The following is a 15,081-nucleotide window of genomic DNA, read 5'->3' on the forward strand; positions in this document are numbered from 1 at the left end:
TATATAGAAACCAAAGACTGCATGGAGGGTAAAAAGCCAATCTCAAACCCTCAAAAATGCATCACCATTGTGTTATTTGGTGTACAAACAGTTTTATAGGCTTTTGTTTTCATCCCCACATATTATTCTGGGTAGACACACTTTTAATATTGCTATGTTACAAATTGAGGGTCAGGGAATGAGATAGTCTGCTATCGCCTCAGTGGACGAGACCCTGGTGTTTTCATTAAAAGACAAGACAATAACCTCTATTTCATGTTAAGGAGCCTCCAGCGGATGATAGTTTTCTTTGTATGCAAACATTGTTACCTTTGGGCAATGAAGAGGTGATATCATTATCAGAGCCTGGCTTGTGTCACTGCTAATCAAGACCGAGATGGATTCATGTTTGCTTAAAACAAAATTAAGGCCAAGGGATGAGCTTATTTCCTGTGTGTTGCTGCTTAGATTTCTTTGGCCAAGTCTTCTAATATTCTCTTCATCTGGAGGAGAAAATAGAGAAAGAAATAGGGAGAGGGGGAAGAGACAGCTTTGAAATCGTATATAGCCATTTTGCCTCCGGCACCCAATTACAAATTCAAATGGTCTTGTTTCCAATGTGTATATGGACGAGACAAACGGCCAAAGAGGAACCAAACAAACTCAAGCTGTGTGTGTCATTAAGAAAACACTGAGTATTATATTTGTGGCTGTTAGTGAGAGTGAATACACACATAACACGCAAACACGTATTACCTCTGGCCATGTGATGATCCCGACCAGCCTTCCCTTGTCTGCGACAAACAAAGTCTGAACTCCAACCAGACTCAGGATACTGTGGGCCTTAGAGGACACAAAGGAAAAGGGATTAGAAGTAACTGATTCCTAAAAGAGTTGCTCACCATTTTGGGAAATGTAATTATTAGAGCTGTGAAAAATAACGCGTTAACACGTTATGATTAAATTACAGGATTAATTCGTTATTTTTTTTAACGCATTTAACGTATGCGCAGAATGAGCTTCCAATATACCCACAATTGACCGTTCGCCCCCTTAGTTACTGTTGCTACGTCGACAAAACTCCCAGGACTGTGAACCCTAAAGCATGGCGAGGACGGGGACCAGCGCTATATCTGTCAGTGTCAGTGATACTTTTTGGAGTAATATCTCCGCGATATTCTCCGGATCAAGGCAAAAGGGACTGCAATATGCAGTGGAAGGATATATCCAAAACATTAAGATGACGAAGGTGACACAACAATAATCGAAGCAAAAGCATACAGGTCTCAATCAAAACATCTCTAATGCAGTCAGACGTTAGCTGCTATCCAAACAAACTAATGTAACAGACTGTCTCATGTTTGTCCTTTCTGGTGTTGGAGATATGTCCCATCAGCGTTGCCGTAGAGAGGGGGCGATTCCCGCCTCTAGGAAAAGGGGCGTAAACGTAAACGGGAAGACGTTATCGTTTCACCGTAGCACTACCAGCCTAAAGTACCATCTCAACGCGACGCATGCGTTGGTCGGTGAGGGGAGTTTAAGTGGAATGCGCCAAACCACCCTCACTGAACAACGTAGTTCCCTCACTAAGTCTGCCTGTGACAAGTTGACTAGCACAGTTGCCAAATGGATTGCAAAAAGCTGTAGACCGATTAATATTGTTGAGGACGAGGGGAAGTTTTGCGAGTGGCAACGGGGGACTCGAGCATCAAAGCACCGCAAAGACGCACAATAATGACAAAAATCGGTAATATGTGATTAATCATGATTAATCCACAGAAACCTGTGATTAATTTGATTAAACTTTGTAATCATTTCACAGCCCTAGTAATTATTCACTTTCATTTCGAGAGTGAGTTGAGAAGATTGCTCCCAATCTTCTGTCGTTATACCTGGAATAACTATCATTTATAATTTTTCAGTCATGTTTCTGGCTTTTAGCTCTGTTTTTGGTCTCCACCAACTCCTGAGGGCAATATCTTACACAGCTCGATATTCGACTATGTTCACCAGTTAATTGCTAATCTTGCCTCTCCGCTGATTGGTGCCAGTGGCCCTCGCCACAGAGGCTACCTTGTATGCGATGCACTGGGCTTGGAACTAACTCCAATGCAAACACAACCACGTCGCTGAAAAAGCTCCGTAGAGCTGAGTGGAGCAGCAGAGTCGCTCAACGTCTCCCTACCTCCTGAACGGTGGTGTGAGGTGATAACAGGACAGAGGTCGGGTAAATGCAGCAGACCTCATCCAGATGTTTCTCCAGAGTCTGAACAGAACAACACAAAATGATTGAACGTGTGTATGCATTTTCTAACAGATGCATGCGTGTCATGCCGCAGCATTCAGTAGCATTTGAGGAAGTATGATTTACAATTGTGTTGTACTGTCCTGAATATGTTCATACTTGCTCTACTGTTGGACATTGCTGCCATCTGTTTTTTAACAGCAGCTCTATTTTTCTAACACTATAATGCTTTAAAACGGAGGTCAGGTGTCATAAGATGAGCTTTTACAATGCACTCCTCTACCTTCTCCCGAACCCTGCAGCTACCTGTGTGACTCCATCCAGCCTTTTACCTCAGCTGTGCAGTGGCGCAGGAACATCAGCAGCTCTGACCGGAGAACAAAGCCCAGTATAATCTGCGAATCTTCAACAGAAAAAAGGAGAGCAAATCAATTTTCGTTGCCACAGTCGGTGCAACAGTTTCGAGTGTGTGCAGCTCTCTCGTGGGCTGTGAGTCCTCTGTTGCAAACGTAAAAATTCATCAATGTGATTGCAACGATTTTCTCCCACTTGTCGGCTCCTTGTCGGTGGACTTTAACACTGCTGAATCGCTGCAGCTTTTTAAATGGTTACAATCATTTCTCTCATAATTTTCCTCAATTATTTTCAGGGACTGTGTTTATCCAGCGTGTATCTGACATTTTCTTAAAGATCCTGATGACTGTGTTAATATTCCATGTCCTCACTTATATCTATTTATTTCTTTTGGGGGAAGATTTAGACAAAATATGATTTCCTTGGCATGAAGACTGGGGTCAAATAATCGAAATATCCTTGTCTGCACACCATGTGAGTCCACCACAGGGATTTGTGTGTCAGTGCTGGTGTTGACAGCATGCTGAACCTCCACTCGGCCAGCTGCTTTCTGAAGCTGCACTGATTTCCCTCCCAAAACCTGTCCGACTGGTGTGGAGGGAAGCCTGCAAAAGAGAGGAATCGTGTCACACCCGGAACAAAAGCAGCAGTGGTTAAATCTAATACATCTGGAGGTTAACGCCTTTTCAAAACCAGTCTCAGGTTGTAAGGATTCATGAAATCAGTGGTTTGGTTTGATGGTGGGTCTGACACAATTGTGCCCAGGTACAAACAGAAGCACATTACTTCTGTCAACAAATTCACAGGGTACACAGGAGACTCTGTGAAAGCCATTTTCAAGTTGTTTCTCAAGTAGCGTCTTCTGTCTGACAATAAGTCGTCTCCACCTGAATGCTGTCGACAAGGAGCTGTGGGTGACGACGACTTGATTTCTATCGAAGCGCTTTATTAGAGGCTGAAAATCCAGTCTGCGTGAGACACAAGTGTGGAGGGAAAAACCTCAGTGAGGCTGCTAACTGCTGTCAGCGAGAAGGTATGGTGTCATGTACCCACTTAAACCATGTAACCTACAGCCACAATAGGGATTATTCAACTCTATGTTTATATCTAATCAGTGCTTTCAAGGAATATTTGACTCTGAAAATGACTTGAGACGTGAAGTGAGACCGAGACCGGGTGTTTATGTTGAGAGATAGCGAGGGATGTTTTTTAATTGTTTTTGGTGAGACCTACAAAGACCACACCAAAAAACTGTTGGATCCATGAAGTGTTCATTTCAATGGACAAAAATAAGGTAATTGCAAATGAATCTCCCGGCAGGGGTATGGCCTGAAAATGTGATTTTCTCCAATAGCTTTTTGCATTAGATGCTGTACTTTGACAGATAAAAGAAACTGTTCTCAAGGCAGAAATATCCACATGGAACTCTTTTTTTTTTTTTAGGTTTTCCTCCTTCAGAGCACAAATTGAGAAAAATTGCTGTGCGGGTGATTGATCTAGCTCTCTTGAGTCATTAATTTGCCTGCTTTTGAAATTCAGCTGTTTAAAATCCATCCTCCCACCTGCAGCTTTCACAAGATATAACAGTCTTTAGCTTGCTTAGTCTATTGTGAAAAATGTCAGCTACTGTATGTGAATTATGGGTAATTTTGACCCAGTCAAGGGAATGAGAGAATCCTCTGCACTTATGCCTCACACTCAGCTCTCATATACTCGGCTCATCTGCAATTAGGCTCAACTGTGCTTTGAATTAAATGTTGTTTAGTGTTTTAACGTACAGTATGCATATAAAATACCAATGTTTAGTGCTGGTATGTAACCGTCACCATGTTTTGTGCATTTATCTCAAAGTACAGTGAGGCTAGCAGGAATTCAGTCATAGCTTTCGAGTTTGTGTTGGACAACTGGAAATGAAGACAGCATGGTGTTAACGGTTACACACATAGGCATCATCTGAGTCTTTAGAATGGATCCTCTACTCTAACATATCTGATGGCATCCACCTATTATTTGTTGAAATATTTCACTCTGGACTAGTGCTGGACCAATATTGTCATCCAGAAAGCCACCAAATATCATAAACTCCAGACATCTATCCAATTTAGCCAGGTTTGTGAAGTATTTCCAGGACTTTTCACACTGCGTCCATATTATTTATTGTTTAGTCATTGTGTAACTGCTGACACGGAGGTGATCATCCCAAAACTTGGTGTATTTCTTTAATCCACCTGACACCTTGTTTTTACTTACCGGGGGCACGCCTTCACCAGAGAGGGCAGGTGTGGGAGCCTCTTGCTGATTGACAGTGCGTCATAGAAAGATGGGCGGTGCCCAGAGCGAGCAAGGGCATTGGCCAGCAGAGTGGCGAGGAGGATGGGTGCAGCGTGGCTGAACTGACCGGTTAACTCCAAAGCCAGCAGCGCTGGGGACAAGGTGTGTGTCACGGCCCCGGAGAAGGCTGCTGCACCTACAAGGCAGAAACCACATTAAGACACTACTCAAAGGCTGTTGTTCAACATTGATCCTATTTCCTATATTTTGTGTGGACATCTCCACACTGTCAATGTACGTCCACTAAAAGTGCTTGTCTTTGCCACCCCGTATTGAAAAAATCATTTTAGTACCCTTTAGGGTACTAATGGTGTTGTAAACAGTTAGTACTCAGGTTATCTTGATCACTTAAGTATTTTAACATGTTAGCACAAATTTACATTTTATTCAACATAATATTGCTTTATAGGGTTATTACATCCTGATGACACTGAATAGTTTTAATTTTCCTGAATATGTTTACGTTAAAATGATCAAATTCAGATATTGGTCTAAAATATGAGCTCTTGGCAGATTTGGTGAAAATTGAGTCCATGGTTCACGAAAACTTACAGTGGTTAGTAGGATACAACATTAATAATAAATGGATTAAAGAGGGATATAAACACTGCAGATATACAGCTCATGTCTTCTCGATATGAACAGCAAAGAGCCAGTAATCAATGTTTTCTACCAGCAAGTGCATAGCCCCCAGGATTTATAGAAGCCCACTGCTGGCCTGAAGTCAATCCAGTGGAAGACACATAAGCTACTCCTTCTCCAAGCAAACGGCCCAAAGCTGCCCCTGGAGAACAGAAATAGAAAAAAAGCACACACACAAGAGGAGTTTCTCCATCTTTCAGATCACAGAACAGCTTTCACATGCTGGTGAGAGGATGCAGCAAGACTTCAGGTATTCCGCAAAAACAAAAAACTCGCCCAGGTGCTTTTCTTTCACTCACCATAGACAAACACTGGCATGAAGTACCCAGCTGGCAGAGGCAGAGTGCAGGCGAGGATCAACATCCACATCTGAGGACAAACAACAGTGACACAGACTGTCAACTCTCTCCTCCGCCCATCTGAACGGCCACAAGAGCTCTGCAAGCACAGCAGATGAGTCACTTGTCACGCTGTGTGCATGGAGATGTTTGCACTGCTCTCGATTCAATTTTGCAAAGATAAACAGATTTTTTTGCCACTTCACATCTGCGGCTGGTAATGAGGGGATAATTACAGTAAGCAGATCTCTTCTCGATGCAGAAATGTCCACATACAAACAGTATGCAACAGTAAGTAAGGCTTCCATCCGCTTGGAGTGCAAATGAGAATGTTAGATATGTGCAGTGGTTGATGGGTTTTTAATCAATACCGTCTACTCTGCCAATATTTGTCTGGCAAGCTGTTTTCTGTTAAACAAATCACTAAATCCATCCTTTCATCTGCAGTGTTGCTATGGGTGAGCATCGGATATCACAAGACATTTCAGCATGAAAGGGTAAACAGTCTTTAGCTCGCTACTGTGCAAATGTCAATTACTGTATGTTAATTATGGGCCACTGTGACCCAAGGCAATAAAAGGAGCTTTGTTGGTGCAGGTAGACAGGTATATAAAAAAAGACGTCTTAATTGTCTTTCCCATTGCTTGTACCTTCATGAGCAGAAAGACAGCCAGAGAAAGGACTGGGCTGCCTGGTGAGCTCCACTCCAACAAAGGCTCGGGCCCCAGTTGAACAGAGGCATTGTGGGATTGAGAGCTCCACTGCCTGCTGTCCAGTAGGGAGGTTAGGAGCTGCTTCATGGTGAGCTGTGAAAGACATTTCTGCCATTCAGAGTATTGTGCAAACACGAGAAAAACTAAACAAAGGGTGAACACTAAAGGACACTAAAGGACGAGGCCGTCTCTCAATACCGTATGACTTCCCTACCCTGTCTGTGGCACTCATCCCAAATCCCATTTGTTCGTGGCAATTTGGTCTGATTATTTGTTTTTAGCTAAAGTCACTCAAACAGGAGGAAATAAGTCATTTGTTGGGGACTATTTTCAGCCGTTTGTTGTAGTGAGTAATTACGCCAGCAGCAGGTTGAACGAAGCGTTGGCTCAATATAAACTGTCAGTGACTTAACAACAATTGAGTAATAAAGTTTTTGTCTATACAAATATATAAAAATATATAATATCTCCAGCCTTGTGCTTTAAATGTTTGATTATGCTTTTTGATAAATCTTCATCTACGTTAGTAAAGTAAAACATTTTTAATGATGATCGGTTGAGGAAAAACACAGCATTTCCTATATGTAGCATGGCTCCATGTCATCAATTATGTGTTTATAAAGCCCCCAAAAGAAATAAACTGTGCCTTTAATTCCTACCGTAGAAGCCATATATTGACCAGCAGAGGGAGGAAATGTCAGAGATGCCAGGAAGAGGGCCACCATGCCTGAGTATAGACCCTTCCTGCAGAGACGTATCCACATATACAGGCACCATTGTTATGTTACTTTCATTTGGGTGAATCCTATTGAAATTTAAACGCGTTTCAATGGGTTGACCGCTCTCTGTGACTTCATCGGACTAAACATCAGCTCTGGTGCTTTTCCAATCTATGCTTTCAAAGGTTTACAATGTGTTACACTACTTAGATCTGGAGTATATATGAAATCGCTAGGTTTAAAAAAAACAACAACATTTAAATGTTGCTTGAAAGACCCTGCACAGTCATTTATCATCAATCATAAAGCTGTTAGTTGCATATCAGTATGGTCAAATGGATTCAGGGGCTAACATATTTGTAATACAGTAGAAGGAAACACACCATTGAGCCCTCAATCTGCTTGAACTAATACTCCACCCAAAAAATATACATCACGCGTCTGTCTTGCACCGTGGATGACTCATCGCTGAACTACTATCAGGCTTTCACATCGCAGAGCGCTCTCACTCTGTCGTCAGCATTCTGATGAAGATGGGGTTTGTTTTGATGAATCGCAGGATCCACCGATGGCAGAGGAGGTAGCAGCAGCTCACAGCTCCACACAGCAGCCTGTTTGCAGACGGAAAGCCCACTCAGTCCACAGCGGGAGACAGGAGGCTGATTGTAACCTCGTCATTAGCAGACTATCGGAAGTCATTATTCTCGGGGGAAGTGATGAGGAGGAGGAGGAGGCCAGGAAATGATTGACTTGAGAAAAAAATAACTGAATGCTGATTAGAATATAGGAGGAATGCAGAAAATGGTCAAAGACCTTTCACTGTTGATATGAATATGAACACCAAATGTCAGTTGTTATTTGTGGGACTCAGACAAATAGAGGACTCGTTTAACGATGCAGACGCTGTCAAAAATAAACTCACCCCAGGAAGGCAAACAGAAGAATCTCCAGTGGGTAGAAAGGTAAAGCAGAGGGGAAATTAGTTTTGAACAACGCCTGAGGAGTCTCTGTGGACACAAAACAAATTGAAGTCATCCCTCTTATTTCTCCCACAGCCTCTCAAAATCTAATCTTCCCTCACTTTATTGAGATTTTATTGAAATTCGCCATCAGTCAGCGGAAATGTTTCTGCTAATTTTGACAAAGTTGTTGCTCCCAGTCATTGTCCCGACAAGTAATTAGATGGTTGTCAACATCGCTGACCAGCTGAAATGAACAAAGCATTACATTTACTTTGAAATAAGTCAGTAGGCCTTCAAATGTGACATTCTCTCATGGGAGAAGAGTCCGGAAAGGATCAGTGTGCAGGATTTAGTGGCATCTGGTGGTGAGGTTGCAGATTGCAAATAACTGAATACTCCTCCACTCACCCTTCCCTTTCCAAGCACTTTGGAGAACTACGGTGGCCTTCAGGCAACGTAAAAATGCAAAACTCTCGCTAGATTGTTTGGTTTGTCCATTCTTGGCTAGTATAGAAACATGGCGTAGATAAAAACGACTCATTCTAAGGAATCAAAAACACAACGATTCTTAGTTTCAGGAGATTATCCTACACACTGGAACCTTTAAACCAAACTAAATTAAAAAAATGTAGCATTTTAATATGACCATGCTTATTGGCAAAAATATACACACTAAAACATCACTTTTTTTACAAATCGTTAGGGTTGTCTGTTGATTTCAGCACATGTGGACACCTGGAAATTACAGCCATTTATGATTGTCTCATTCATTCCAAAACCATGGGCCTTAATTTCCAGCTGTAGCAGCTCCCACTCATCTGGAAGGGCTTTCCGCCAGGGGGCCTCCATTACCTCCATCTCCACTCCACACTGAGAACAGGCGGAACGTCAACCCCCCACAGGCGGCTGAGAAGAAACATGGGCAGTAATGCCTCAGGGCAAAGTGGGAACACATCACTTCCACGCTGAACAACACACCTACAGGAGCAGAGGAGCGTGAGGAAGTCACGTTAGACCATTCCACAAACAGCAGTAATTATTGTCAGCTAAATGAGCAGAAGACAAAAAAAGAAAAGAAGTGATCGTTTTGCCTGCATGTGTGGCAAAAATCAAGCAAAAAGGAAATGTGAAAAAGATGCCTTCAAAGTGTTAATCTGTAATCGTTTGCGTTGATAATGACATTTTGAATTCATCTTGCAGTGTGAGCACAAATGGAGTTTGAGGCTTAGGTGCTGAATCCCGATGAGGTTATGAAATATACAGCGAGCCGAGAGAATCAAAGCATCAGGCCGAGAGGTGACCGAAGGAGGAAGAGGTGAGAGAAAATGCTGATGAAAGGGGAAGAGCAAATATGTGAAGCTAAGAAGTGGGAAATGTCAGGTGGAGCTGCAATAACCAGAAAAGTGTGAGAAAGACAGATATAGCGCGATCAGATAGATAATAATTGCTGATGCTGAACCCGTACTGGCTCCCTCACCACTGATGGGAGCTCCGAAGCAGCTGGCTACTCCGACGGCAGCAGCTACAACCAGCATTTCTCCAGCAGCCTTTTCCTAAAAGAGAAAGATGTCGTAATGTGCTGTCTCTTATCAGACCGTAATATCCTCCAGAAAGTAACAATGAACATTTTCAGAAGGCGGTTTCTATTCTAACCAAATGTATTTTCTTTTTTTGTGAAGATATACAACAATATTCAACTTGAATTCACAATGACATATACTTATATCCTAATAGGCTATACCTTCTTCATCATATTGTGAAAAGTATTCATAAAATAGAACAAGGCCATTTTTAAAAAAACTGAATAAATCTCTCCATTTTCCTACAGCTGCATTCTTTCTTTTGTCAGCAAATAGTTTGTATGTTAGTATGACCTGCACATTGTTTCTTCGCTCCCAATCTTTGACTCGAGCAGTCATGTTGCATACGTGAAATCAAATATTATTGTCAGGGCAAAGAAACAGCGTGCAGATTCTGCAACGCTTTACCCTGATCATTTGTGTTTGGTTCAGCGCCCCTTCAAGAGTCCCTTCTACAAAGCGATATTGACTCGAGGTGTAATTACTGGCTTTTCAACTGCCTGTCGTGGTCTTCCTCAGCTGGTGAAGGCTGTTCAGTTAGTGAATAGACCTTGAGTCAAGACAATTTGGTCAAACTCATTTCAAGGTTAAGAGTGAACTTTCACACTCAGCCTTAGTGTTCATTCAGTCGAATTTCTTTCAAAGGTCTACCTTCTCTTTGGCTTGTATGAGAGTGCAGAGGTTGCTCAGGTAGGCTCCAACCATGGTGGAAAGATGCACAAACGGACCCTAATGTTAAGAGACAAATATAGAGAACTGTGACATACAATTTCAAATGGATGCTTTGTGTGACAAACAGGTCTACTGAGACGCCTCTCACCACTTTGCCCAGGAAAATAGTGCTGCCGGCTGCCAGTGCACAGATAAGGCCCAGGAACTTGGTAAACATATTGGTGAGAGACAAGTAATGAGGCATTTCAATACCGGCCAGCATGGTTCTCACCTCCGGTATCCCAGAGCCTGCGGAGAAATTAAGTGACAGGACAGTATTTTTTAAAGTCTGAGACGTACTAATCAAGCAATCAAGACGTTTTATAAAAGCTATTCCAAGTGAATGCACAGGAATGACTTCAGAATATCAAAACCGTCTGAGGTGGTGGCAAGGACAATCAGCACAGAAGAAAATGAAGCACACTTTAGTTTGTGATCCGTAAAGTTACGTTGGCATGTTTTCAGTATTGAAGTGGCTTCTTTGGGGAACTTGGTTACATAAATCAAGCACGTTTGCCCTTTTCAGGTTAATCTAATAGCTTTTCTCTTTGGCAACAACAGAGCAATGTGCTCATACTTTTAGGGGCAGAAGCCGTAAACACGTTTGGGGCAGAAGTGTCCGGTGAGACTTTTTCTGCTTGGGTCGATCTACATCTTCTCCTGCACTGCTTACTCTAAAAACAAGCACAGAGATCCCTTCTTCCTGGAAATACATCATGCTTTAAATATTTCCTGTGAGACAGATAAAATCATGGTTGACGTTTCCTACTGTACGTTTCCCTTTTACCCCTATCTGAATTTCAAAGATAACATCACACTTGACTTTTTTCAATGCCATTTGCTTTAGAAATATGTTTCTAAAAGGAAAAATGATGCACGTCTCTGTTCTTCATCTTTTTCAAGAACCCCACTTGATGACACTGTATCATGTGCTATGAGCCTTATGTGGTGGGGGATGCTCACCAAGTGCAAGTGACTATAATATAATGTGCAGTGTTGGCAAACGCAGTCCCAGGCCTGACTCCTACTCAAACCAGTTCCCTAATTAGGGCCAGACTATACAAGGCACCTATTGGCCTGCGCTCACTGTTCAGTAGCAGTGTTTGGTGTTCCAGGTATGTAGTTAAAGTGATCACTTGCATGCACAAGTCAGCCTTTTTAAAATGCAGACTTAGTTGACTGCGTGCTTTAGCTTTGCTCTGTCGTGTTGGCTGAGCATATTGTGTGTTGGGACCTCATTGTTGTCCTGCCCACCACTTTGACTGATCCCATGTGTAAGAGCCCCATAACGGAGCTGGTGAGTGGGGTCACCTCATCACAATGTATAATTTTAGTATGCAGCATGATGAGCCCTGTTAATCCCTGTTTTCCCTTTTGTAGGTTCACCCGCTGGCGTTTTGCTCATTGTTTTGCTTGGGTATCATTCTTTTGCTTGTATTAGCGAACCAACCAGGTTGTTTTTGATTATTTTTTGCGTTAGTGCCTTTTCGTTCATTGAAGCGGAGTTGCTTTGTTGGGAAGCTAGGCCCCCGTGGTGAGGTCTCTACACCATATACATCCAAGTAAAAGCACTCAAACAAAAATGGGACTATTTTTGCTGCGGTGAGTAAGCAGTAACACCCCTGGGCCCTCCTCAGTGTAGTCTGCCTCTCCACTAGTGGCCTTGGCCCACTTTCCCATTCTTGTTGAGTGTGTTATGACTGGCAATTTTAGAGGCAACGGTTGTCCAAAGGATTCAGATTATGAATTTAGGCTTTTTTCTTTTCATTTCTTTTTTTTAACAACAAATGAAATGGAACTGATTGTATTCCCGTTATTGGTTTGAGTCATTTTCATTTCGTTTTTATCATTGTTTTCTTTCCAAGCACCTCCGGTCCCTATACCTATTTAATTATTTCAATAAAACAATTGCTCCATTGAGAAAACACGTCCTGTATCCGTAACGCGTCTGTGTGCCTAATAAATAACTATAAAATTCTTGAGACCGTATTTGTGTTGATGAAAACACATACCTTGCTCTGACATCTGTTTTACTCTAAATGGGATCGTAATTTACTAAATCAACATGTTGATTGGTCTAAGCCTTGAAACTAGCACTTGAGACATCTCTTATTTACATTTACTAAGGAAATGAATCGTGTGAGAAGTAGGGGTCATTTCTTAGACTCTTATACAATCACTACTCTTTATGCAACCGCAGGAGAAAGAATGCAAGTTTAAGGTACTTTCGCATTGGCTTCACTTTAGAGAACCGGGGGAGGCAGCCTGGTCTTTCCATTATGCACAGATAGGCCTTGCCAAATTCAAATAAATGCGAGGTCATCGAAGCTTTGTTCAGGTCCCAGCCTCTACATATACCTGCTATAATGAATATCATTCAAATGAAGGCCAAACAGTGGAATTTATTTTTTTCCATTCAGGCTCGCCAGCTAGCATTTGTTGCTGCTTGTATGGGTGGAAGGGAAATGGTCTACATTTAGCATCATTAGTGATCCTTCACTGTGGTACAAAATAAAAGTAGCATTCATTTTGAGTCCTGTTTGAAATCCGACTGACAAAGGCGACTCCGGTATTCACTCTGCTTTTTGTGCTCCGTTGCTCTCCACCAACTCCCAAGGGAAATGCCTTATTGCTAACACTAGTACTGTAGCTGGACAGACCTGTGGAGAAGGGACAGATGTTGTCGGAGAACGATGACGCGACTGCACAGAGGCATGCTGGGTAAAGGGTCCAACAGAAGAACTGCAGCAGACTGTTGCCCTCCAGCTTCATGTAAAGCCACTGGTGAGCTACATGTGGAGTGAAAGCGAAACATTAATTTTCTGTCATTTGCTCACTGAGATTGTGTCTTGTACGTCGGTGTGTCTACCTCGCAGCAGCTTTGCCACAATGAGGTCCATCAGAAAGCTGAGGATGGCCATCGAAATGCCCAGAGCGGCGTAGCCATACCACTCCATCCCACACACTGTTCCCAAACAGCACCTCAGCTTCAGCAGCCACTCTAAGGATGCAAACATGTGGGTTAGCCTGAAGTTTCATTTGGGTTTTGTGAGGCATTGAAGTGAAATACGATTATTGAACACATTTCAACTAAGAGATATCATGAAACTTCACTGGTTGATTTCTTGCATTAAACCAAAAATGCAAAAAATATTTCAGACTTTTTAGTTGAATATGCAAATTAATGTTGTCTAATGTGTTAATTTGCATAAATATACGAAACAGAAATCTGAACATTGGAGGAAGCCAGGTTAAAAATGCTTGTTTCATTTTGTAGACGTATTAACATCAAAGGTTTTTATAGAGGGGATTTTGCAAATACTTATATTATTCCATAAATCAGAAAATACAAGACAGAAAAGTAAAGAAAAAAAATAACTTGACACCATGAAATATGCAAATGAGGCATTCTCTATTGTTAACTTTTGTTGAATTTAGGAGAAATCTACAAATGCAAATAGCCAAAGTAGTAAAATATATACTTTCTGTTCCACTAGTCTGAAAGAAGACATATTATGGAAGCAAATAGCCAAAAATCAAAGAATTGACCACTGCATAAAGAAAACGATGGTTTTACTTCTCATCTTAAATAGCGTATATGTGGAACTTTGTTTGAAAACGCAAAGAACCTTCACCAAGGCCTCACAGGGTTCTTAAAAGGTTATGGTTTGCTATGATTAGTATATTGGAAAAAGGCTATATAATACTTTAAAGGATCACGTGGTCAGATGCAAATAGCAATAGGATACAGAAAACAACACACAGCCACAGCGTATAAATATTAATGCAATAGAAATCTCTCTGTATTGAAGAAAACATTTCCCATCTGCCTGCCGGTAATTCCTAATTTCAAAAGCATTACATATCACATCCTAAAAGTACGATGTCTTTGAACTCAATCTATGACTTCTCACATTAAGCTCAAAACTCAGGTTCGTGTCTCAGATTGGCGTCATGAACAGCTACTCTGATGTATTGATCGGGTCGGTATCGATCACATTCCAACGATTTTCCACTTCAGTCTGACCTTTGATAGTTGCACGGGACCGTCGGCATGGCTTCCATGGATCAGCAAGGAGCACAATCTTATTACAGGATGTGTCTGATTGATTTCCTTGCTCCCAGTCGTCGCTCTCTCCGACGGTTTCACTCCCAGCAGGCTCCTCCGGGCTCTTCATTTTGTCTTGAGGTGTTGGCGTCATTGTGTGATTACAGTCTCAATCAAACACTGAGGCTCAATGATGGCAGAAAGAAAATATAAATGCACGGCTGCACTTATTGCTGCTACTGCAAAACAAAACTAGAAGACAGCTAGACTTACCTTCTAGTTGCACTGGAAAGTGTTGGTACTCTGACCTCTGTCAAGGCATCGGGCATAGAAGTGATGGAGCAGTCATGGTTGAAAGGGTAGCTAATATTAACTCTTTGGGGGAACAAGTGCCCTTCATCTGTCTTGAGTGTAGAGGAGCAGTGAGAGAGACATATTCACACTATTCAGCTTTTTAAT

General features: G+C 41.9%; 1 protein-coding gene across 1 annotated transcript; it reads right to left on the reverse strand.

Moving 5' to 3' along the window:
• Window positions 1-443: 443 nt before the first annotated feature.
• Window positions 444-14,776, reverse strand: clcnk (chloride channel K; the record flags this gene model as incomplete). Its single annotated transcript, XM_079176878.1, has 19 exons — window positions 444-482; window positions 736-822; window positions 2,165-2,245; window positions 2,557-2,627; window positions 3,050-3,183; window positions 4,829-5,045; window positions 5,583-5,693; window positions 5,851-5,920; window positions 6,540-6,695; window positions 7,262-7,346; window positions 7,831-7,932; window positions 8,244-8,328; window positions 9,136-9,261; window positions 9,761-9,836; window positions 10,515-10,592; window positions 10,684-10,823; window positions 13,235-13,363; window positions 13,444-13,575; window positions 14,602-14,776. The coding sequence occupies 19 exons, from the start codon at window positions 14,774-14,776 to the stop codon at window positions 444-446; spliced, it is 2,094 nt and encodes a 697-aa protein (XP_079033004.1).
• Between the last annotated feature and the right edge of the window lie 305 nt (window positions 14,777-15,081).

Source organism: Pholis gunnellus (assembly GCF_910591455.1).
Source record: "Pholis gunnellus genome assembly, chromosome: 2".
In the NCBI taxonomy this organism is placed as follows: Eukaryota; Metazoa; Chordata; class Actinopteri; order Perciformes; family Pholidae; genus Pholis; species Pholis gunnellus.